This window comes from Solanum dulcamara, chromosome 10, assembly GCF_947179165.1.
Source record: "Solanum dulcamara chromosome 10, daSolDulc1.2, whole genome shotgun sequence".
Taxonomy (NCBI): Eukaryota; Viridiplantae; Streptophyta; class Magnoliopsida; order Solanales; family Solanaceae; genus Solanum; species Solanum dulcamara.
This window is the reverse complement of record NC_077246.1, coordinates 7,730,127-7,757,182: the sequence shown is the minus strand read 5'-3', so window position 1 is coordinate 7,757,182 and position 27,056 is coordinate 7,730,127. Positions and strand designations below refer to the sequence as shown.

At 36.5% G+C, this 27,056-nt stretch overlaps 1 protein-coding gene across 2 annotated transcripts; it reads right to left on the bottom strand.

Moving 5' to 3' along the window:
* On the bottom strand, positions 1 to 26,792 carry LOC129870217 (protein SEEDLING PLASTID DEVELOPMENT 1-like). Of its 2 annotated transcripts, none has more exons than XM_055944890.1 (9): positions 26,187 to 26,792; positions 25,108 to 25,322; positions 23,264 to 23,414; positions 22,827 to 23,018; positions 21,855 to 22,017; positions 21,488 to 21,720; positions 20,487 to 20,663; positions 20,199 to 20,321; positions 1 to 213 (listed from the first exon to the last, which is right to left on the bottom strand). In XM_055944890.1, exons 1-9 carry the CDS (start codon positions 26,598 to 26,600, stop codon positions 160 to 162), a joined length of 1,722 nt encoding a protein of 573 aa, XP_055800865.1. In that variant the 5' UTR covers positions 26,601 to 26,792; the 3' UTR covers positions 1 to 159. The 2 variants fall into 2 exon arrangements, with proteins under 2 accessions (XP_055800865.1, XP_055800864.1); XM_055944889.1 differs by lacking the exon at positions 1 to 213 and adding an exon at positions 15,621 to 16,227 and having other exon boundaries at positions 26,187 to 26,782.
* Between the last annotated feature and the right edge of the window lie 264 nt (positions 26,793 to 27,056).

The following is a 27,056-nucleotide window of genomic DNA, read 5'->3' as shown; positions in this document are numbered from 1 at the left end:
CAAAATCCCCCACAGACTGATTGTCATATGTACAATCCTTCTAATACAAGATACTGAAGTAATTACAAGTCTCAACCTTTGTATCTCAAATAGATCAAAGTAAAAGATAAAGAGGAATAGAAAAGATGGCCAGCATCAACAGCTACCTCTCGAATTTCCTCAGTAAGCCACGGATGAAAGATGAGAGAATGGATCACTGTTAGGGATCAGAGCCTACACAAGTGTAGATAGCAAGGGTGAGTACTATCGACACGGTACCTAGCAAGCCAACAACTAAGACTAAGCTAAGCTAATAGAACAAACATACTCTTGTCATACCATCCAACCCCTAGAATACAACCTGCATGGAAATCAACCCAGTCTAACAGTTCTAACAGCACAGTATAAGTATACATATAAGTCTCCACAATAGTACAACTCAAGTATCAAATAGGGTCTCATCAATAAATAATATATATCAAGGGGATATCAGGGTTAAAACAGTCCAAAATGGCCAAAGATATATGATGCAATGAAATGCAAGTATTCACAATAAGTCAAGTATCAACTCATATCGAACACATCATGCATAAATCCTCTCATTTGTCATCTATTACCCCTTACTTCAATATCAATCTGTTTAAACATCAATTAACCTCAACTAATCCTCAAAATTATTTTCCATCACTTCCAAGCATGTAAAAACACGAATACATGATTCTACAATCATAGACATAGGTTTAAAAATTCATTTGCCTCGATTTGAATCTCGAACTACGCTGAAATCTGAGATTTATCTTTACGTCGACATTCCGAATTAAGATAATCTATTTAAATAAGAAATCCCAATAAGAATACGAGCCTAATGATACCCAATTCAATATTGTAACACCAGACCCAAAATTGACCCGAACAACCCGAAATACCCAATTTCAAAAACGAAATGAACAAAAAAACCGAACTGAATGCTTATGATAAAAAATTCAATTTCCCAACGGTAACTAACACTACTGTTCATCATTTTCATCGGCAGAAGACTGCCGGAATGGCTTCACCACCGCCGGTGGAGCTTCACATACCACTGGACCGTAATAAGAATATAGCTGAAGAAGCATCAACCTTTAATCCAGCTAAGAGTACTTTGAATCTGCAAAAAAATACTGACAAACCAGTAGCAATTTCAAGTAAGGCAGGATTGATTCAAGTTGCAACATCACAAAATCAAACCCACAGCTCCTCCAATCTGCAAAATACACCTGCGAACACTGTAGATATTTCTGAGGAGGAGCTGCGTCGTGCTCAAAGAATCATTGATTTGAAGAACAATGGTTTGATTCGAGTCACAAGACCTGTATCATCTGATTCCTTATCATTTGGACTACCTATAGTCCAAAAATTGGATCAAAATACTACACAAATCGTGAGCACTGATCCTGCAATTAGTGCGCTGGAAAATGCACAGTCGCCGGAGGTGCGCCTTGAAATTTGACCAAGTTCCGGTGACTTTCGAGCCATCGCACCACCTGGGCTTTGTTCTCAAGGATATGGCGCCCCTCAGGGAATAAAAATCTCCGGCGAAATCAACGTTGGCGAACAATTCAGCGTCGGCGGCGGAGCTCCAGTGAACAAAACTGAACAAGATGAATACCAAAATGATCCTCAAGCTATTGCCCATCTTCCCAACCATGAGAGCCAACTCGAATATACTCCAATTGTTTCGAATTCACATTTGAGTTCTGACAACAATGGAGTCGCCGGAGATTCGGTGACTGAATTTATCCAAGACCAATACCAAAAGGTGAGTAACAGTGTGGAGAGGCATTCTAACAATAAAACATGTCTCGAATCTCCACAAACAAGTTCAAATTCAAAAAGTCGTCAAGACGACTTTGGGGGTGCCGGAGCTCCGGTGAACCAATTGGCACAAGAACAATTCCAAAAGGTCCATCAAGGTGTTAGGAGGTTCCCAAGCTATGTAGAGTGCCTCGAATCACAACCAACAAGCTCAAACTCAAAAAGTCACAAAGACACTCATCTTAATGAAGAACACTGTGACAGTGTTCTTCAATCTGAATTTGTAACTGGTGCGATGGATCATGATACATATGACCAACAAAAAAATAGAATGGGAACATTGGAAGGAATTGAAGAGTATGATCAAGTCCCCAAAGAAAATTCGAAGGGGAATTTCTTTGTTGAGCAAAGGAACAGTGCCCCTACAGTGGTTCCTCCAGGTAAGTCCTCCAACTATTTCAATCAATATATAATAGAACATACTAGTCATAATCACAATGTTGATCAAATGCATATTGATACTGTCAAATTTCATGAAGTTAGTCTAACTGATAATAATACTCAAAAAGAAAATGTAGCTAATGCAGCTACTGTTAAGTCTACTGATCTACATCTTGTTATGTCCAAAAATAATGAAGTACTGAAGACTTCTACTCACAATGTTGATGTTGATCTTGTTGATAAACACAAGGAGCAGGGGAACATATTACCTGGAAATGTTGAAAAAACCAAACAAACTGCCCAGTTGAACAGGGGTCTCAATGTGAAATTTCAACATGTACAAAAACCTTATGTTCCTAATAGTAACCCAATGAAAGTGTCTAATAACTTTGATGCTTTCAAATCCAATAATAAATCTGCTACTATGAATACTGGAAGCAATTTAGGTCCCAAATATCCAAACCAACTTAGAGCTCCAACTTTTAATACTTCTATTTCTACTAATCATGTGGTGTCCCCTACTAATCAGTTACATGTCAAACAAAACAAGCATCCCAATACTAATATTCCAACCCCTCCAAATCCTGTCATCCATCAGACCTTGGCTACTAAGTTGAGAGCCCAAGAAGCCATTAAAACAGCCATTATTGATATTACACCCCCCAAAATTACTACAAAACAAGGCTATTCAGCTATAGTATTTACAGAAGAAGATTTCTTGGTGAAATTGGCTAGTGATTGTAAGTATACTCTGATAGGAAAATTCACTAATACTATGCCTAAGATAGAAACCATTAGAAAGGAATTCATCTTGCAAACAGAGCTCAGAGGAGGAGTGAAAATTACTCATTTTAACTCTAGGCATCTGTACATAGACTTGGACAATGAATATGATCACTCTACTGTATGGTCCAAAGGAAAAATGTACATAAATGGACAGCTTATGAGACTTCAGCTATGGACCCCCACCTTCAAGCCTGAAGAAGAAACCTCTCTAGTTCCTATATGGGCTATATTACCAGAATTACCTTGGCACTGTTATCGTCTTGAAGTGGTAACCCCTTTACTGTCCCCAATTGGAAAGGTGTTGTACTTGGATTTGGCAACCTACAAGAAAACAAGGGGTAGTGTTGCCAAAGTCAAAGTACAAATTGACCTTACAAAAGAAAGACCACAGCATGTATGGATGGGCTATGGTGAAGATAAAAATGGAGTAGGAAGGTGGCAGTCTATTCAATATGAAGGGGTGCCAGATTACTGTCAACACTGCAAATATCAAGGTCACACCATTTATATTTGTATTGTTAAAAAAGGGATGAGGATAAGCAGAAAAAGCAAGTTCAAGAAGAAGAAGCAAGACACAAAGATAAGGACAGCACTGACAAGAATAAGGAACAACAGAAAAATGAGCTAAAGCACCAAGAAGACAAACAAAGTAAGGAACAACAAAATACTAGCAGGGCTGCAGCTGAAAAAAGAGACCAAGAACATGCAGGTTGGCAAATTCAAAGGAGGAAAGGTAAAAAAGAAGAACAACACCACCAACAACAACCACAACAACATAAAACACAAGTATACATGACAAAAGGGGAAACTTCAGCACCCCACCAGCATAATATCAGCAGCAGCAGAGAAGGGAAAAATCCACAGCAGGCAGGTATGGTTAATAGCTCTAAATTTAATACTTGTACTAACCAAACTTGTAATGTAGACTCTGGAGTCCAGAGCTTACTCCCTACTCCCCATACAACATTAGATCCCATCCCCCATAAGCCTATACAGCAGGTTCTACATGGTACTGGAAGTAGCAGACCTGCAGACAAACAAAAAGAGCAAAATATTACAGCTATTTGTACACCAAGTACTGCTGTGAACAATGTGGAATGCAACAATGCCTATGGAAAAATCCCAGGTATTGACTCAATGCTCCCACACCCCCATGGCTCCCCTAATTACTTTAATGTCTTAAATGGTATTACTGTTGTGGCTGATGAAGTCTGTGGAGGTGAGGATGGGGGAATACAGGAGAAAACCACTAATCTGCAGGAAGGGGAAACCAAGGGGAAGGAAAATTTGGCTGAACATAGAAAAGATCCTAGAACCCCTGTCAACACTCTTCCAGCAGAAATAAGGTACTCTATGCATTGGCAACAAGATGATATTCAACAAGTTCCAGAAGACAGGTTACAGCTCACTGAAATGGATAAGGAAGGTGCAGAATCTCCAAATAGATGTGAAGGAAATATGGGTGCAGTTACTAAGCTCCTGAATAATAAATATACTCTATCTCTGAGTAAGAAGAAGAGGGATACAATGAAGAAAAAGTTAGCTTAGAAACAAAAAAAATCTCTATCTGGAAAAACACAACACAGAGTGAACTATGTGTTGGTTGATGAACAAGTAGGGATTCATGTGACACCTCTTCAAATTCAATCCAGTTCTACTGAAGTGTGTGTTCTTGATAAGAAAGCCATATCATATGACAATGAGGATGAATACAGACCTATTCAATCTGAAGATGAAGAGGATCTAGACCAAAGGGAACAATCTCAAGATGAGGAAACTAGTGCCTCTCCCTTTAGAGCATTGGAGGATATCACAGATACTACAATACAGGAGGAGGTGCTGCAGGTCACTGAGGAGAAGGGTCTATCACCCAGGGGTCAGCAAGATCAGAACAAGAAGAAAAAGAAACAAGACATCTCCACCAGTTCAGATAATGCTACTTGTAAGAGTGGCATCAAAACAAGGTCCAAATCCATGAAACCTTGATGATGAATACAATATGCTGGAATGCAAGGAGTATTGATACTCAAGGTGCTTTGGATAGACTCTAAAAACTCAAGGAATATCATAGTCTCTCTATGTTGGCAATTCTTGAACCATTTGCTCATCAATCATAGATCAACCAATACAAAAATCAGCTTAGAATGAATAATGCCTGTCATAATCCTAATAACAAGATTTGGCTATTCTGGAATCAGGATGTGGACTGTCACATTAGAGACCAGGATGAACAACAGGTCACTTGTGATATTAAACATGTGTCTAGCCCCAATTCTCACACTATTACATTTGTCTATGCCAAGTGTAAAGATTACTTGAGAAGAAGTCTTTGGGAAAAAATGCTGCAGGTGGCTGATATAGATAAGCCTTGGTGTATTGTTGGAGACTTTAATGTAATCACTGAAGTGGAGGAAAAGCTTGGAGGGCTGCCTTACAATATGAACAAAAGCCTTGAATTCATAAGTGTCATTGAAGCATATGGCCTCACAGACTTGGGTTTTCATGGCCAAAGCTTCACCTGGTGCAACAACAGGGACAATGATGCTAGAATATGGAAGGGTTGGACAGGGCCATGGTGAATGATAGGTGGTTAGAGATAATGCCTATGACTACTGTGACTCATCTAGCCTCTACAGGTTCAGATCACTGTCCTCTTTTAGTTGAATGTCAAGATAATCATAGTAATCCCATCAAATACTTCAAGTTTCTTCACTGCTGGACAGAGAATGATACTTTCCTGGATACTGTTAAAACCTATTGGGATAGGCATATGGAAGGAAATCCTATGAGAATTTTCCACCAGAAGCTTAAGAGGGTAGCTAACACTCTTAGCAAGTGGTCAAGACAACAATATGGAGACATATATACCACAGTTAAAGAGTTTGAAGAGAAAGTACAGCAGGCAGAAGAAGATATCATCCTTGATAATTCTAAGGAAAATAGAAACAAGCTTCATCAAGTGAATGCAGAGTACATTAGATATTTGAAGATTGAGCATTCTATCCTTAAACAAAAAACTCAGATTCAGTGGTTTAAGGATGGAGATGCCAACTCCAAATACTTTCATGCTATCATCAGAGGAAGGAGAAGGAGGTTACTCATTCATAAAATCACTGATGACCAAGGAAACACTATTCAAGGTGATCAGAACATAGCAACTGCTGCCTGTGATTACTTTGAGAAGATCTTTACTGGAAAAGAGGATTTGATCAATGAAGATATCCTAAAATGCATTCCCTGTTCCATCACAGATCAGCAAAATCAGATTCTTAATTCTATGCCTACCAAGAAGGAGTTGAAAGCTGCTGTATTTTCTCTTAGTGATGTGTCTGCAGCAGGTCCTGATGGATTTAATGGCAAATTCTTCCATACCTACTGGGATATTATTAGTGAATACTTGTTAAACTTAGTGAAGTACTTTTGTTGTGGACAGTCTATTCCCAAGTTCATCACACATGCCTGTTTGGTTCTACTCCCAAAAGTAGAACATCCTAATAAACTATCTGATTTCAGGCCTATATTACTCAGCAACTTCACCAATAAAGTCATTTCTAAGGTCCTTTGCCTCAGAATAGCCTCAATTCTCCCTCAAGTAATCTCTGAAAATCAATCTGGTTTTGTAAAGGGAAGAAGCATCTCTGAGAATATTATGTTAGCACAAGAGATCATTCATGGAATAAAATAACCAAAGATTGGAGACAATGTTGTTATCAAGTTAGACATGGCCAAAGCCTATGACAGGGTGTCTTGGTCATTTATATGTCTAGTGATGAGAAGAATGGGTTTTGGAGAAGTATTCATTGACATGGTTTGGAGGTTAATGGCTAACAACTGGTACTCAGTTATTGTGAATGGAGGTAGGCATGGTTTCTTTCATTCTACAAGAGGCCTCAAACAGGGAGATCCTTTGTCTCCAGCCCTATTTATTTTAGGTGCTGAGGTGCTGTCAAGACTTCTCAACAACCTTCATCAACACTATTTGTACAAAGGTTTTCACATGGAAAAGAAGGGTCCTCTAATTAATCACTTGAGCTTTGCTGATGATGTAATTATTTTCACCTCAACCTCTAAGTATTCTATCAAGTTGATCATGAAGACTCTGCAGTTGTATGAACATACATCAGGACAGCTTGTTAACAAAGACAAGAGTCAATGTATGATCCCTTTGAATACTGATCCAGCTACTAATGAGAGGGTCACTTCTATCACTGGTTTCAAATCAACTCATGGCCCTATTACATATTTAGGATGTCCCTTATATATTGGGCGTCAAAGGATCATTTACTTTACTAGTATGGTATCCAAAGTGATCTCCAAGATTAGAGGATGGCAGGCCAAAATATTGAGCTATGGGGGAAGAGCTACTCTTGTCAAATCAGTGTTGCAATCACTTCCAATTCACCTGCTTTCAGCAATCATCCCTACAGTCACTACCCTCAAACAAATTAAAGCCCTTATGGCAGATTTTTTCTGGGGATGGGACAAAGAAAAGAGGAAGTACCACTGGGCTTCTTGGGAGACACTCAGCTACCCTGTGGAGGAAGGGGGTATTGGTATGAAAAACATACAAGATGTGTGTCTGGCCTTACAATACAAACAGTGGTGGACTTTTAGATCCAAGAAGACTTTATGGGGAGAATTCTTAAAGGCTAAGTATTGCCAAAGAGCACATCCGGTGATAAAAAAATGGAACACAGGTCAATCTCTTATGTGGAATCATATGATGGCAAATAAAATTAATATTGAGCCTCATATACATTGGCATATCAATTCAGGTACATGCAGCTTTTGGTGGGATGATTGGATGGGTATTGGACCCCTTGCTTATCACAATAACTATCTACCTAGGCTCAATAATACTACAGTCTCTGAATACCTTATGAAGGGGAATGGAATGTGCAGAAAATCAGAAAATATGCCCCTCCTCAGCTTGTGTTTTAGATCCTTAACACTAAGGTATATTATCATCCCAACATAGCTGATAAAGCATGCTGGAAACTAACATCTCATGGTAATTTCACTTCCAAATCTGCTTGGGAACAAGTTAGAAAGCACAAATGTAAGAGCTTGACTGATAGTTGCACTTGGCACACTAACATCCCTTTCAAGGTGTCCTTCTTACTATGGAGAGCACTCAGATTGAAACTTCCAACCAATGAAAAACTAGTTCAATTTGGAGCTGAACCAGCAGAATGCTCTTGTTGCTACAGGCCTGGATTGGATACTGTTGACCATATATTTGCCTCTGGAAATTTAGCAAAACATATTTGGCAGCAATTTTCCAGATCTTGGGGAATCCTGCAAGACAACTGGCCTCTAAGAAACATCCTGATGAAGTGGTGGACTTCTAAGCCCAATAATACAGTCCATAAGCTCATGTTGCAGGCAACTCCTATTTTTGTTTGCTGGCATATATGGAAGAATAGATATGCAAGCAAATATGGAGGAAAGAAATCTAGTTCTACTAGAGTTAAGTTCTCCATTACTAAGGACCTGTACATGCTGATAAGCACTGTCTATCCTTACATTAAGTGGCCTAAGAGTTGGAATGATCTGGTTCTGATGGTAGAAAATTGCCAACATGACACTAAAGTGATCAAAGTTGTGTGGATCAGACCTCCACCTTCAATAGTAAAGTTGAATACTGATGGGAGTGCATTGGACAACCCTGGGAAGATTGGAGCAGGGGGAATATTGAGAGACCACAAGGGTAACTTGATATATGCATTTGCAACTCCATTAGGACATGGAACCAACAATCAAGCTGAGGTACAGGCAGCTACTATGGGCATCCTTTGGTGTCTTCAACATGGTTATAGTAGAGTGGTACTGGAGGTGGACTCAGAACTTTTGACTATGTGGTTGAAGCAAGATATCAAGCCTCCATGGAGCATACACAAATACATGGAAGAACTTCAGAATTTAGTCCAGTTACTAGACTACTTTTATTGCAAACATGTATTCAGAGAAGCCAATTTTGTTGCAGATACTCTTTCTAAGCACAGCCATAAGCTTGAAAATACTCAACAATTCTATAATATGCAACAACTTCCACAAGAAACCAAGGGCTACATCAAGCTGGACAAGATAGGGATGGCAAGCTTCAGGAGAAAAAGATTAAAAAGGATCAAACAACCTCCTTGAACTATTTTTATCTTCAATGTTCTAACTTACTCTTCAAATTGGATATCAATATGACTAGTGATAACCACTTTGAAGGTTCTACAATTAGGACCATTGTAAAGGGGAGAGTCTCCCCTGCATCTTACCTACCTAGGATTAGAGTAGCCTTTTTTCTTTTTCTTTCCTTTCCTTCTACTTTTTGACTGTGCAGGAACTTGTACACATGCAACATATCAATCCACAGTTGGAGGGCCAGCTATGTGTGCTGCATATTACAGCAGTGGCAGGATGGAGCACTTCACCATTTGGAGCTTGCAGCTTGTGGAATTCCTCCATACAACCAGAACTTACATCAAGGGGCTGGTGCTGGAGTGTCAGCAACTGAGCTTGGAATTCCAACAAATTGCAGCATACAAGGAGAAACTACAGCACAGTTTTTGCTGTGCAGAATTTTTCTTGTTCTTTTACTTGTGCAGGTACAATACACAACTGCAATCTCCAAGAACAAGTTCTTCAGCATACAAAAAATCATTAAAACATAAAGCAACATCAAGACATACCTGCAACAGATGGACTACAGCTGCAGCAACAGCCATCAAAATTCCAGCACAGGCCACAGCTGCAGCCCCCAACAAAAGCATCATGCAACATCAAATTGACTCCAAACTAGGCAGGAATACAGAAAATACAGTAGTTGCAAAGCCCAAGAAGTTTCAGCTCAAACGGAAATTTGGAGACGTTAGTCGAGCGACCTTGAAAAGGTTAGCCGAATTAAGTCTCCAAATGGAACACTTCACTACTTGGAGCTTCCAGCTTGTCCAAAAGGCCTCCAAATGTTGCAAAAACACAGAAAATACAGTATTTGCAAAGCCCAAGAAGTTTTACCTCAAACGGATAATTGGAGACGTTAGTCGATCGACTTTGAAAAAGTTAGCCGACTTAACTCTCCAAATGAAGCACTTCACTACTTGGAGCTTCCAGCTTGTTTACAAAGTGCATGGTTACACTTGTAGATGCAGCCAACAGATACCATGATACAACACCTGCAACAGCCCTCCTGGATTCTGTGCAGGCACACAAGAACCCTCCAATATCCAAGGCTGCTGGAACATCAGAAGCTGCAAAATTCTCGTTTCATCCTCCTTAGCTGATAATCATGATTGCGATGCTGTTGCATACTTCCCTTGGACTTACTTGGTACAACAAGTCGAAAAAGGGCAAAGATGAAAAGAGCTTCTTCACCCCATGCAAGATAGAAGGTTCATATACTTGTTCTTCTTCAATTTAGCTATGTATGGTACGTAGCATAGTTGAATAGGACTAGTGTAGGTTACTTTCTTGTCTTTTCATGGAAGGGGAGAGTCTCCCTCATTTATGCTTTCTTAGTCGACTTGTATCGGGAGGAGTCCTCTCATAGGTTTACTGCTTTCTAGTTATAGATAGCTCCTTTTGCTACGGGGATGAGTTAGCCGACCTTAATAGGTTAGCCGACTTATGAACCAACATAGGATCGGAGGTAAGGTTTATGTCCCCCTCCTTGTATTTTTCTGTTTTATTTTATGTTAAGGCTTGGGGGTGATGCTCAACCCCTGACTGTGCACGAGAGGTGGGAGCCTTGTGTAGGGTCTGTTCCCTCAAAAAAAAAATGAAAATTTGGAAATTTTTACATAAAAACGATCCTTGAAGCATTTGGAAACTATTAGTTAAAACGGAATTGAATTTGGACTTAAAACCACTAAGAATCATCAGAACATTAAAATTTTGGTCTCTTGAAAAACCCAAATCGAGGCTAAAATCAGTAGATAATTGATGGGAAAAGATGAAATCATGATAAGAGGACTTACCCAGCCAATATCCCTCGAAAATCCCTTTCAAAATCACCTAGGCTGAGCTTCTAGGGTTCAACAAGGGAGGAAATGGGATAAATTCTTATTTTTGGAAAATTTCAAGTCTGCCCAGGCATTTCCCTTTGCGATCGCGACACCTCTCCTCGCGATCGCGAAGAGGAATTCCGATCAACTTATTAATTGATTGTTGTGCTCACGGAGAAGACCGCTCGATCGCGATGACTTATAAAGCTCACACTTTGCGATTGCGACTAAGCCTATGTGATCGTGAAGAACAACATTACAGGCACCAGGTATTAGCAGAGCACAGCTAAATCACTAAGTCTTAATCTCAGAATCAACCCTCGGGATTCGTTCGTAATTACGAGCACACAAAATTTATATGCTATCATACTAATTTCAATGTTTCGGACTCAATGAAACCATCGTAATTCAAATTTGAGGTCTCCTTGACCCAAAACTCGAAATGTTGTAAATAAACTAACTTAGGCTTCCAAAACACCAAAGCGGGCTCGAGACCTCTAAAAATTCAACTAACACATCTTCTAGATCAAAAACCATCCCCCAAATCCAACGAAGTCATCAAAATTTCATTCCGAGCGTCGAAACTCCAAAAGTTGACCAAAGTCAAACCTTGGCCTAAAATTCATCAAATTGCCAACTCAAGACCTCAACTCTTCGTTACAACCCCAATTCTGATTATGTAAACTCTCCCATACCAATTTCCCCATTCTGGAGCTGTTGGAATCGATGAAATTCCGTTCTGAGACTCATTGCTCCGGCTGACCTAAAATGCCATTTTTAAACTCTTAAAGCTTATGAAAACTCAAAATTCTCAAAACCCACTTTTTCATAGAATTCTTTCTCAAAATCAATACTCAACAAAAATCAAAAACGGCTCGGGTAAACTAGAAGGAGGGGGAAAATGGTCATTTCACAAAAAATTCCAAAAATGACCTTCAGAGTCATTACAGTTAATCTATTGTTAAATAGTCTATGACTAAACAAAATTTATATAATCAACTGTTAAATAAGATTAGCGTTCATTTTTATTTTATAGTGACATAAATTATCCACTGGAAATATTATTTTAATTTTTAAATAGCGGTTATTTTGTAACTTTATTGTTATTATAAGGAACAAAAACCAGTTAACATACTGGAAATTAACTAGTCATATAATGTTTAGATCAATATGGCATGGATATCCTTTATGATTTTCTTGTTACAGTGGGTAAAATTAGTTTTTTTAATCAATACACGACAACAACAAAATATTCCTATATATAGGCCATTTGTAGCTATGATAATCCGTTGTTAAATAGAACGGATTGTTGTTATTTATGCCACAAAAGTTATCATTGTTAATCTTATTTTTTTGTTATAGTGATATGATAAACGATTATTTTTTAACAGTATTATTGTCAAAATAGATAAAATTCAATGAACATGTGTGAAATTAATTATTTGCATAATGTATAACATATATTCTAATTGCTAGCTTCTCGATATAATTATGAAGGTATATGTGATGAACACAATGAAGTCTTAGCAAAGAAGGCTTTTGACTTGACGAAGTAATTGTAAAACACTTTTGGCAATTTGTATTGAGAGAAAAAATACAAAGAGAGAAACTGATAAAAGGACAAGAAAGAGAGGAGAATATGCCTATTACTACTGAGGAACAGAGCAATAATATTCAAATGACTGAAAAAGATTGAAAATACAAGTTGAGACACAAAAAGATGGAAAATACAAGTCAAAGCAGTGCTATTAACAAGACGGTTACGCATAGTATGGAATGATGATCTCCATTTCAAATTCACAGAAGCTATAGAACAACTTGGTGAAGGAAGTATGTTTATCTCACTATTAATTAATTTTGTCTACAATTCATTTCTATATACATAACGATATGAATAGTGAGAATTCATACGTATAGCTAACGTTAACTTGTTTAGAATTAATGAATAGTGATTATTGTATTTAGATGTACCTCGGCTTAATCTAGAAATATTAAAGTAGGGATTAAATTAAAGTTACTTTCTAATGAAACATGCAGAATGTTACCCGATAGATATTCTTAAAGTGATGAAGGTGCCCGGTCTTACCAAAAAACAAGTTTCTAGCCATCTTCAGATACATGCTTAAAAAAAGTGATAATTATGTTTGGTAAAGGGAAAATTATTTTGGAAGAAAATATTTTTTTAAGTTATTCGTAGTACTTAGTTACTAGAAAATATTTTTCGTAGAATGATTTCATCAAACACTTCTGACATCTATATTTTTTAACAACAATCTTAATTTTAATTCTATATCAAAATCATTTATCAGAACAAAAATTTAATTTTACATCAATTCCACCGTAAATGTTTGAAAATTATTCTCATCTTTAGTCCTCAAATTTTTTATCAAAACACACACTAAGTAAAGAGGATTAGTAATAGTCTTTTATTAAATGTTTAGTGATAGGAGTTTTTTGTTGCTAATTTTTATTTTTCTTGTAATGACTATTTAATGAAATAATATTATTGTCAATCTATCGTTCGTCGATTATCAATAAAAAAAAATTTATTAAAACTGACTTGTGTCATACATTTCAAACCCACTTAAATAACAATGCTTTGAGACGATAATTATATCCATAGTACAACTCTCCTTTGCTTTTTCGCTTCTTTCAGAAATATCGTAATAATTCAAGACCTTAGAAAGAGCGAAGATATATTCGTCGAGGATCCTCAAGTGGTTCTCAACAAAGAAATAGCTATAACACATCATTAGAAAGAAAGAAAAGAAATAGTTGTAAGAGTTTTGGAAGAATACCTCGTCTTCAAACAAATATTCCAAATCAAATCCAAAAAGTCCAGAGTTTCCACCAGTACTTAATACCAATAACATTTTGCCAAGTTCAACTCAACAACAGCTTCATCACTCACAACTTCAGGTGTAACCCCACTACCTCAACCCATTTTTGTCGGTCCAAAATGTTGCTGGCAGTGGGATACAACAACACAACCACTTATTTGGAATGTTAGGTTCTGAAAACCCAATTTTTGGGAGCACTAATTATAGATCTAGTCTGGCGTTTAATAGTAGGAATCATCATGTTTATGGTATGGATCATCATACTCAAAATGATTATAGTGCAATGATGTCTGATGTAAATGTTGGAACTGCGATAATAAATGGATTGGGCGCAATAAATGTTAATTTTCAGCAATATACTGGTGAACAAAACATGTTTGATCCAAACAGTATCATCGGGACATCAGATGCGAATGATATTGAAGGAAGAGATTATGAGTTGGAAGATTGTGATGTGTATTTCAATTTCAATAATATGGATGATCTCCTCCAAAATCCTCAATCTCCAAGTGCTACCCCACCTAATGAACATGACAATAAATTTGTGCTTTTATCTCATTTCGTTTACTACTCTTTATTTATTTGAAATATTATTTTGATAGAGTTGAATTCTGAGATAGTCACTCAACTAGTCTATATTATCTTAAAAAGTTGCATTCTACATATGCATATCACAACAACATCGAGTATCCAGCTTCCAAGAATAGCAAATTTCCTGATGAATAATCCAACATGATGATAAGATGATTTGCAATTCCTTTACTTTCCAGTGCCACCAGCAGCAGTCCAACAACAAGCAACCAAACTTTTATTTAAGTTTTACCAAAACAGAATGACAGTATTTAAGTTTTAGCATTGAAACTTTGACATTTCGATTTTCAGTATTTATGCCCATCCCTAAGGCCTATTATTAATCAACTTAGACATTCTATTTTTGTGTGGCTTTATAAAAAAAATCAAGTGTTGCTTTCTTATTTTCTTTATTATGAAAATCAATGACAAGCAACAAATGTAGGAAAACACTAAATTGAAGTAATATTGCTATAAAAGAATAATCTTCCAAAAAAAACATGTTGTTATAAAAGTGGTTGTTTCTTTTATAAGTAAAAAAATTGTTATAGGTAAAATATAACATAAAAGCCTAATATCGAAAAAACTCTAGCTTTTATAATGAAGTGTAGTTTTTTTTGGTAATCCAATGAAGTGTAGTTACATAAACATAATGTTATAGAGATATTGATTGTACTTTTATTTGCTTTTAGGGAGTAAGCGTTTACAATAATATGATGGAAAATCTTTAGGATAGCTCAAATTCATTATTACTGAATTTGAATTATCACTGAATTATACACCAAGCTTAAATCTTTGCATTGTTACTTCAAAGCTTGAGTATCAAAAAAGATTGGGGAAGGAATCCACTTAAGAGGTTGTTTGGTTGGTGCGATAAAGGATTACAATTCCGAAATAAAATGCAAGATTATTTTGTCCTGCGTTTGGTTGGTGGAATATGGAATAACAATCACAAAGGATGTACTTAAATAGTGGAATTAGTTATCTCACATAGAAGGTGAAATAGCTATTCTCGTAGAATATCACGTTCTTTTTTAATTCAAAGAATCCAATGCGATTAGCGAGAGTCATTACAGTTTAGTTCAGAAAGGAAAGGCATTCACCGGTAGAAATCCTAAAAAGGGGAAGTACCCTGCCTCTCCTAGCCTTCTTTCTTGCTATGACTCCACTGACGAATATCACATGCCACATTTTTGAATAACTATGCCCGAGAATGAATTGTTATACAACTCCAAATAAGCCATTGCTTTATTGCCAACTCAATATCCATAAAGGACTTTAAGGGCCCCGATAGGCTGATACCATACATCATGCTACCCTAAAAGACTGCGAATTTGGAAAAAAAAACACCAATTTTTAGTTTACCATTTTGTATTTATACTCAATGGATTCAGAGTATGTTCAATAGATTTTGAATGATACACTATGCCAGGTGTGCTGAATAAACTTCAGAAACAAAGATAACGCACTCTGATAGAGGCAACTGGTGTTGAAACCAACAATCTACTTTCTTATTCAGGTAGTAGAGGTAACCTATTCACAGTGTAGGCAGATCCATTTGATTCAGCATTGGGCCTGAATAATACTTGATCAACTTCGCTCTCATCATCAATTTCTTCACTATTCTGACCGTCTTCATCAGATGCACTGTTGAAAGGGAGAATTCGAAGTCTTATATCCATTCCTGTTACAATTCGCTCTGACTTTAGCTTGTACTTTCTAACAAGATCCTTCTGAAGAAGTATAATATTTGATGGCCTAGGGAGTAGCTCAACAGGTTCCCCTTTTGGAATTACCACTCGCTCCATGGCTATTCTAGCCTCCTGCAAAAAGTAGATGCACAAAATCCACTCAAAGCTTTTAAAGTAACTACATCAACGATATTGTTTGGTGATATATCAGGAAACACAGATAACAAACCAGGATAAATGAGAACTATCAATAGTAGATTATGTAAATACAATGCTAGATGCACACATATAAAAAGAAGCTAATTTTGGGCTTCGGTTGCCATAAAATACTCAGATGATGTAGGTGACACGCAGTGAATCTTAGGAATTGACCCGTGGATCATGGTGATGGGTCATGTGGAACTTAGTTTGAGGGGAAGATTGTTGGATGTGAACGAAGTTCCACATTTGGGAACCTACATATAAGGTGAAGGATCTCTTAATGGCGTGAGGCCTTTTGAGAAAAAACCGTGTGGGCTTGGCAAAAGCATACAATATCACACCATGTTAACAGTGTCTTTGGGCTGATTTATCCCAACAAAAACAAATGAGGCCTAAATCTAAGACCATTAGCCATTACTTGCGACATGATATTCATCATCTGAACTATTGAAAAAATAATATTATGGGCACGTGGGAAAGAATCTTTAGTCAACTAAGACTAGCATTAAGTGTTAGGTTAGTCTCAAGAAGTGTAATTGATACTTAATAAATGTAGTCCCATCCACAATAACTTTAAATCACATCCGATCATCAATTTTACATTTTGATATGCATAGGAATAGTTAATGAACCTCGAAATTGTATAATTTGATTATTAAGAGGATAAAAGTTGGTCAAAAATTTAGAATACTCAATTAATATTTTTTTTTATTGTGATTCAATAGTGTAAAAACTCAAGCATTTGCAATATTTGTGATTTTTATTGGCATAAACAAAGGGTGAACATGACGTAATTTATAAGTTGTTTAATATGTTGTGTTCTGTTTAAAATAAACAAAACAATCACTTATACCAATCTTTAGGATCATTTAGTTTAAAATCACGATATTCCAGAATTATAATTTTGGAATCATAACTAGGGTTATAAGTTTTAACTTAGGATCAATTCACCTTCTTAATGAGATAAACATACTTAGCTAATATTTCCAACGAAAATATAAAAAGAAATACAATGAAAAAATTGAGGGGGAAAAAGAAGAAATTGACAAATTTAATTTGTTCACGTGCCAATGTGGAGTGCAATACACACAAATTTGACATGCCAGCATTAGGTGCTCATGAGATGCATGTATGTCAAATAAAAGTGTCTATCTGGTCACCAAATAAGTTTAAGTGTCTAATTTACAAATTGTGTCAAGTTTGAGGGACTATTTAAGTATTTAAACTAAATTATTTATATAGTCAGTAGTAAAGGATACTGTATAAATACACTTTAAGGGGTAAGTGAACTCTACGTTAGAGCTTCAATTAGCAAATCTACCAAAAGCGTTAAATGTTTCTCTGACAAATTCAATCTTTTATATAACAATTAGTTTCTTATATCTCCTTATTGTTATGTCATGTCTGAAGAAAAAAATTCTCAAACTCATGTTGAAGGAATAGATAATCCAATGAAAGCTCCTTTTTATGGGTATGAGAGAAGAAGTTTGTGTGTTACTGATAGATCATGACAAAGAATTTACTATTGATTATATGATTGATTTGCTAAAATTTTATGAATATAAAGGTGACATCCCTAGAACTTATAATCTTTGTTTCTTTGATATAACAAAATTATGTGTGATTTCCTTTTTATTATATAGAGATTTAATAGATATGATGCTCGGCATCTCATTTATGATTTAAAATTGTCTCTTTTTAAATTTCATTTATCTTGTAAATCTTGAATTTCTCTTTTCATTGTTATCATAACACTATTTCTATGCTTGTTTATGTTGTTTTACAAGTTAATAAACGAGTTTTGTGTGGTTATAAAGAATTTAATTAGATTCTTTATTGCTATAAGCATATCACACACTCGATTAACTTTCTCCATAAAGATTGTTCAAAGGGGATAGATAGTTTTATGTTAATTTTTGTGTCGTTCTAATTTTATCAGATTTTTTCCCCATAAGAGACATAGTTTTATGTTAATTCTAATTATTTAATCAACTTACACATGTGTTTTACTCTTAGTCTTTTTGTAGAAAAAAATGTGCTTTGTCATCTGGCCTAGAATGACATAGAGTTGGAGGAGACAATTAAAAAGGAGTTTACATTGAATTATCCATTCCTTCAACAATTTGAGAATTTTTTTTCTTCATACATAACAATAAAGAGATATAAGAAATTAATTTGTTATATAAAAGGCTGAAATTGTCACAGAAACACTTAACTCTTTTGGTAGATTTTTTAATTGAAGCTCTAATGTTGATATCACTTACCCCTTAAAGTCTATTTATATAGTATCTTTTACTGGCTTATGAGCATATTTAAAGTTGACCATATAAATAATTTAGTCTAAATACCAAGAGAGTCTCTCAAACTTGGCATAATTTGTAAATTAGACATTTAAACTTATCTGGTGACCATATAGACACGTTTACTTGACATGCATGCATCTCATGAGCACCTAATGCTGACATGTCAAATTTGTGGAATTAGTCGAGGTGCGTGAAAGCTAATCTAAACACCACGGTCATAAAAAAAAATCTCAGACACTCAATTAGCTTTCTCCATAAAGATGTTTATAATTTTTCAAACTGTATCAATAGTTTTATGTTAATTTCTGCGTCCTTCCAACTTTATCGGAATTTTCCCATAAGGGACATAGTTTTCTGTTAATTTTAATTATTTATCGTATTTTTCCCATAAGGGACATAGTTTTATGTTAATTTTAAATACAACTAGATCCACTATGGTGGCAATTATTCTTTTCCTTTGTTGATTAGTTCTTTTTCTTTCTCTCATTTGTTTCTTCTATTATTTAGTTGAGTTAACAAATATCAATTCAATTTCGGTGAAAGAAATAATTATCCTGAACTAAACATTAGATGTAGACACTACCCTCAAGCCTCATACCCATTAAGAACCACATCCAGAAGTATTAAAATTGAGTTTTTTTAAGTTTAACAGTAATAAAGTTTTAGTAACTCGAGCACAAATAGTAAATGGTGACGTTCTACATCCTGAAAGAAAAAAGAAAAGGCTTGTGCATCAGTTAGTTGATTTTTTTGGACGAATATTAGCGAGTTGATGTGTGTGTTTTTCAATCTATTGGCTAATTAAGCTTGTCTAATTTGCAAAGGAGAATTCCTCTGGATTGGTTAACTAAGCTTGTCTATTTTGCAAAGGAGCATTCCTCTGGAAAATTAACAAAGTATGATAGAGCACCCTATGACCTTAATCTCATCTGAATGCTCCACCTTCAGATGAGACCTTAGGCAACAAGCCACTTCACACAACATTTGAAACATTAGTCTGAAATGAAATTTTTATCTCTTTTTCATTGTAAATAGCTGATGCCCTAGTCCAAAATGAAAAAAGAGAAAAGGACATCATGTGCACTAAGCTCCCCCTATGCACAAACTAGGAAAGGGCGGGACCACATTGGGTCTCATATAGGCTGCATTACTTTGCATTTCTGCAAGAGGTTATCTCTACGGTTTGAATCTGTGATCTCATAGTCACATGGCGACAACTTTTACCGTTGCGCCATGGCTCCTCTTCTTAGACTAAAATGAAACCACAATATTTTTAACCAGAGAGGTGAATCCTAAGTTGAAGTTCACTTTATGTTTTGTTTTATTGCAAACATCAGATGTTCTCACACAGCATGACAAAATGTAGCAGATATGTTTCATGCCAATGACTTCATCGGAACGTCCATGTTTTCCAGATAGTGAAAATTAGCATTTCATCATAAAGCTAAAGCCAACTTAAGGGTAGTCACCCTTAAGAATAGTTAAAACCCATTTTATCATGCAAAGCCCATTATCATCTTGATGGAAGTCAACGGCTAGAGTCTTCGAAATTGTATTTTCCAAAAAGATAGTAGAAAAAAGAATAAAAGAGGAAATTACCTCTAAGGCATCAATCTTTTCAGTCTCATTTGTCTTGGCTTCAGATTCGAGAAACTCAAAACCATCAGCAAAATCACTGATTAATGCCTGCATAGCCTTTGTCAACTGCGTTGAGGAGTTTGTCTGCAAAAAAAAAAGATACTTTTCACATAAGTCGCACAAGAATAGTGAATTTGGACTCCGCAAAGACAGCAGATAATGCATAAAAAATACCATCTTGTTTTTCCCTTCTTTCTTCAGAACTTCCATTCAAATGGGGAGATATTGCAAGTTATCTCAGAAGAATACCTTTGTAACATAAATAGGAATGCCGTGAGATCTTGCAGCTGCTTGAATCCGAGAATTTTTCTTAAGCTTGGACTGCAGAGCAAGTAGAACATCTGCTTCACTGATATTATCAGTAAACTCAACAGCATCGTCAATGTTTAGCTGTTTTATCCCTTGCATCACGCTTGCCTCTGAGATCTACAATACCTGCTCAAATATGAGTTCCACGTAGATGTTTTCCTATAGAAGCTGATGGAAGGTTTATCGTGTTTTTTCCTCTCTTCTTTTTTTCCCTTCACAAGAATCTCTTATTCTATGCCTTACTTTCCCTCATGGTAGTTAAAAACCTTAAAGCACTAAAAGGAACAGAGAGTGGATTAACTCAAATGCTTCATCAAAATGATATAAAGTTCGAGGAGGAGGCTCTGTAATTGTAAACTGAGTCTTTGACAATTACTTTAATGTGGAAAATCTTAATGAGCTAAAGCAAAGAAGAATCTCCTCTTTTCCACCTATACAAGGAGTGACAAGACTCAAGTAGAAGTTCTTTTTTTATCCAGCAATACTTTAAAATTTGCTGGGCTTGAATCTGAATAGTCAGCCAAAAGAAAAAAATCATTCCTGCTTGATACTTCTACTCTTCATTTTTGGGGCCACCAAGCACTTTACAGAGGGAGGGGGTTTATGGGACCTTAACATGAGAAAAGGCAAAGGAGGGGACAATTAAGGATACTGGAGAAGCATCAAATTAGGTTTATTAGATCCACAATTAAAAGATAGTAAGCTTTGCAGCAAGTTAAATAACAATAACATGCGAATGCAGAACCATCATCTACTAGGAGGTAATTCACTCTTTTGGAAATTGATTCTCTTTTGAACGCTCTTCAACAATATGAATAAAAGCTCGGCGATAAATCTGAACTAAGAAAATAGATTCTGAGACTCGGATTTTAATAGATATTCAATGTAGTGATGTCGTTCTTTTTTCCTTCCGAATAAGTTAAATGGCAATATCATCTTACCCCATAAAGAAAAATGCAAAGGGTATCCTCACTTTCACCGGAACCTCCTTCCATGCGCGGATCTTTTGCTGAGATGAGCTCAGTAGAATCAGGTATACCTCCATTCATCTGGATAATATCTTCAACCAAAACTTCATTTCTCTCATCAAATGGTGCTTGGATGGATGAACTTTCCATTATTCCATCTTGCGATCCTGGATTTATCTTGCGAATTTCATATTTCGGGTAACGTCCTTCTCAACACGAAAATTAACACCATGGCAGACAATTAAACAACATCCAATTAGCTTTCCAACAGGATGATATGCAAATGATTTGTCAGCAGAATCAATTTGCTAGGACTTAGGAGGGAGAACTAGTAAAAGACCTGCAAGAATAGTATCTACTGTTGCTTCTAAATCAGGGTGAACTCTCAATTCTGCCTTGGAGATTATCTCAACCCCACAGCTAAAAGATGATGGACCTTTCCTCTCCAGTACAGATTTCTGAACGCCTCTCCTGCTTGCCTCTTCATCACCAAGAGTTACACTCTGTCAAGAAATAAATTAAATAAATTATGAAATCTATGTTATAAACCTCAAAACAAAAACAAAAAATAGCTAGTCGTCCAATGGTGCACGAGAGTAGAGAGTCGCATTTTAGAACAGTAGAGTTAGACCTGATATCATCTTTTAAGAACTTCTCCACTTATAGATATCAATGTCAAGACACCTCCACGACTAAATATTTAGGCAATTAAGAAGATTCCCAAGTTTTATTGATGTTGAATGTGATACTAAAATAAGCTATTAACATCATTATAGCAAGTTAGGTTCCCTTAAGCACTACTTATTTTAATCTTCAGTTTCTCGCTTATTTTTGTTTTTTGTTCACCGTTTGTCCCTCCATGCACAGCTCATGTTGCAATTACATAGAAAATAAAGAGAATGCATTGATTCCCTTTAATTAAATTATTTTTATTTTTCACCCTTTATGCACGGCTCGTGTTGCAATTGAATAGATTATGTAGTGCATTAGTTCACTTTATTGCAGTGATACTAGTTTTGCATACTACTTCTGAGATGTGAAAGGAAAAAAGAGACGAAGTCACTTATGGTACACCTAGGAAAGGTGGGATGCCCATAGAGGCCTAGACATTTTACTAGCTTCTTTGGAAATAGACGTCCTATTACCTACAAATGTGAAGAAACAAGAGAAGTTTCATTGGGAAATCACAAAGTTCCCTTACTTACCCATTTGTAGTATAACAGCATTGCTCAACATTTACTAACCATCAACTCCAATGGTATAACTGTAACATTTACTGACTATTGAAAAAGTTCTGTAAAACAAGAACTACCTGTACTCCTCCAACCAGCATCTCTAAAGCAGGGTTCATGACTAAATTCTCTATTGTTACACCATGAGCAGTTGCAACTAACTGAATTCCTCGTTGTGCAATGGTGCTTGCAGCCATTGCCTCAAGTTTAGTACCGATCTCATCTATTACAATCACTTGTGGCATATGATTTTCCACTGCTTCCATCAGCACCTACAAAAATATAAAGTAAATACCAATCCTCATTGATCGATGATCAATAGGATTATGTTTGGAGCCACTAGTAAGGGAAGGACAGGTCCACCCAAAACCAGCAACAGGTATATCCTCAGGAAAGCGATTCATCTAGTAAATGTAGTCTCAGTTTTGCTTTCACAAATGTGGGTAAGATAGAAGCACCTTTTCAAAACAGTAATTTTATTTTCATCTTGCTAACAGAGTGGAAGTCAAGCCCCTACCTTGTGTTGCATATCATTATGTGGAACTTGCATCCGCCGAGCATTACCTATTCCTGCGTGAGGTATATCACCATCCCCACCAATTTCATTAGAGGTGTCAACAATCATTACACGCTTCCCATAATCATTTGCAAGCATCCTGGCTATGTCCCTAGGACAAAAAATGAATCCTTATATACTCGTCTGCGAAATCTCATGGAAATAGCTTGATTGTGATAGTAGGAGATACATGCACATTGTAGAGGAATTATTTATGCCATGTTCTAACTGTAGGATTTTGTAAGTGTATCATATGTAGCTCGGACTCTCTAAAAATGTTGCCGCATCTGTATCGAATTCTCCGAAAATGCACTACTTTTGAAGAGTCCGACACACACTCGTTGCCATTTTATAGAGTCCGAGCAACATAGCCTATTTCCTAGTGTAAGGAGAAATGAGAAGAGAAAGCATGTGTAATGGTGTGGGATACAACGATAAGCACATACAGACAGCTGAACCCTTGATACATCAAGTGATCAAACAACAACAACAACGAACCCAGTGTGGTCCCACCATGTGGGGTCTGGGGAGGGTAGAGTGTACGCAGACCTAACCCCCACCTTAAAAGGTAGGGCGGCTGTTTCCGAAAGACCCTCGGCTTAAGAGAGAAGAACAAGGGAGGAGAAACAAGGAAAAACAAGACATAGGTCAGTAAAGCCAGGCATATAACAGACAATATAAAGCCAGGCATACATCAAGTGATCAAACGTTAGACAGATTTCCATCACATTGGTAACCAATAATGAGGGACAATGAGGAGGAAATGCAAGAAACAAACATCTAAAAGGAACAGCCAAAATACATAACTAAGGATACCCTGAATAAGAAATGTTAACAAATACACTTCTTGCAGTAAATACAATAGATGTATACGACATACTGAATAATTGTAAGAGCCCAGTATGCAAGACCGACCCCCAACTAAGAGCCCAATCCACAAAATTTCCCCACCACTTCATAAACATCATTCCATTAGATACAGTAACAAACAGCAATGTCTAAACTAGTCTGGGACAATTTTTTAGCTAAATAAGCCCACAAAGACTTCAGAAAAGAACAGGACCAAAAAAAGGAAGAGTTGAAGCAATAGAATTACATCACGAGGAAACTAGAAAACTTTAATATTATAGACTATGTCCAGGATTTGCAATTTTACCAACAAAAAAAACTGATATTGGGGTATGATGTTGTCTTCACAAATTGCAAGAAACCTGTTTTGTTCCATGAACCATGACTTCATGAAAGCTGCGGACTCAAATAAATAGAGGCTATTAAACATGTACAAAATTGAGTTTAAAGATAAGTAAGAGGTCTCGGCTTATTTCTCAATGAAAAAGACATCAGGAAGCCATGTCTAGATACCAAATTAACAGCGCCAATAATAAAATTTCAGAGAGTTGGCAAAGACCTGATAAAAAAAACTACTCACTGGTTTCAAGCTATGCATCACACAACGAAAAGCCACTGCCTGTTTCCAACCTTGAAGGAGCTAGGTAGCATCTCTGTGGTATAGCTTACCAAAATATAAAACCAAGTTTGCATTGGAATTGGACATATTTGAAGTATGACTTCTATGTGTCTTTGTTATTAGGTTTATTCACTCCTATTCTCAAAATTGAGGCGAACGGAGAAGCAACAAGAAAACTTCTATCTTTCTAATGTCATAACCAGAAATGTAATGGCAATTATTAACTTTAAGGAGGAGAAGACTAATCACGGATAAACAGCAGAAATGTCCTCTACTTTCATGCTATTGCACATCAAAGATCGGAGGGCATGACATGAGAATACATCTAATGACCAACCTGATAATAGTTGTTTTCCCTACTCCAGGAGGACCAATGAGCAACAAAGAAGAACCATCTTTAACTAGATCTCGCAATGAGTTTGCACTTCCAGATATTGCACGACCAACTCGACAAGTCAAACCAATAATTGCACCTTTCCGGTTTCTAATAGCACTAATTCGGTGTAAAGTTCTGCTAATGCCAGCTCTATTGTCAACTGCAAAGTCACCAACCTGTAACATGAGAAATCATTAAATACAGTGCTAACCAAATTATTGCTAGCACTACCTTTTTGCCTTGAACCCGGGTAAATTGTTATCAACGGCTATGTTACTGCATTTCCAGGGTCATAATTACTATTGAGTCTGAAACTAAATCACTAGTGTCTTTGAGCACATTAAGACACCAACTGAAAAAAAGAAACTTGTTAATCAATCAGGCACAACCTCAACATTTCCACTCAATTAAAGGTTCAGTGTGTGTGCGTGTATAAGAGAGTTGGCCAAGGCCGACCCTGATCAGAACCAAAACCTTCCTAATTCAATTGAAGCTACCATTGCAACTTTAAATCAAACTACTCCTACAGGAAGAAGCAATACAGGATTTTAAAATCATGGATGGGAAGTATCAAGTATCATCACACCCACAATTCCTCTGGTTATGAACTTAGCATAAGTATATGGTATTTTTCAAATCATTCTACTCTCTCCTCCCCAATTTATGTGATGCACTTTCTCTTTTAGCCCGTCCAAAAAGAATTACCTTTCTATAATTAGAAACAACCTAACTTTATACTTCACATTTTACACTTAAATGAAATACATTTGTAGTCATACAAATATTCAAAAGTCCATCTTTCTTTCTTTCTTAAACTTTATCTCCAGCTAAAACCGCATCACTAAATTGGCACGGAGTGAGTATTATATAGTAAATCGTAGAGCCAGAATTTTTACTAAGTTGGATTCAACATCTATTGTAACCTTATGTATACACTGTAATTTTTTGATGAAGAGGATTTCAAACCCCTTCTGATACCCTAGCTCCGCTCATGTATATAGCTCAAGCTGAATTGGGAACTACATTTATTCAATTTTAACCTGCGAGGTAGCTTGGTGAAGGTCATCCAAAGTTATCGGATGATCCGACAAGATGAAATCTCCAGAAGGGAATCGAGCAAGTGGCTTACGACCCAAGTCCATAACCACCTCAATTAAATTGGAAAACTCCGGGTGTTCGCCAACTCCTCGCCGCATCTCCTCCGGCAGCAAAGACAGTAACCGACCCAATTCCACTTGAAATTCATCATCAGCAATCAAAGAAGATGATGATGCCGAAGATGATGATGATAAGCGCAAGAAAAACGGGGGTTTACTCAGCAATTTTGTGGGTATTACAGTAAAGGGTGAAAAGGGGAGGGATTGAAATGGAGGTATTTGATTTTGGTGGGGAAAATGGAATTGTGGGTTTGGTGAAGAAGAAGAAGCTGAATGGTATAAAGCAAATGAGAGCATTGCTTTCTTGGCGCTAAAACTTGCTTTAGGGTGTTCTCTATGTTTTAGCAAATTCAGAAATTTGACTGCAAATGAGCGGTTTACCTTTGCTTATCCTCTTTTTTTCTTTTTGTTTATTCCCTTTTTTATATATTTTTTTTAGATTCAAACTATATATTTCCTCCGTCCCAATTTAGTGGTGGTTTCAGAGGAAAATCAAGCCAAGCTGTTCCAAAGGTTGAACTTCCTATAGAGGAAGTGAATTATTTATCTATATTGAGGCTGATCCGTCCACAAAGCTACCAAAAAACTCAAGAAAATGGGGTGGAGAGTATTATCAAGGTATTGCCAAAGAGGAATAAACCAAAAGTTAGAATATAAAAACACTTATTTGGAACATTAGATCAGTGAAATCGCAACAAGCTTTCCAAAGAGTGCAAATGTTTCATAATTTTCATAAATTTTCTTTCATTAATT

Bases quoted from the DNA above. Each gene is read 5' to 3' on its own strand.
- LOC129870217 (XM_055944889.1), bottom strand. From the start codon at position 26,600: ATGCTCTCATTTGCTTTATACCATTCAGCTTCTTCTTCTTCACCAAAC. The intron at 23,019-23,263 runs GTAGGGGCTTGA...ATATTTTTGTAG, and splicing joins ATAATGATATGCAACACAAG to GTGCTGATGGAAGCAGTGGA. The intron at 21,721-21,854 runs GTCTTTTACTAG...CGTGTTGAGAAG, and splicing joins AGTAGATACTATTCTTGCAG to GACGTTACCCGAAATATGAA.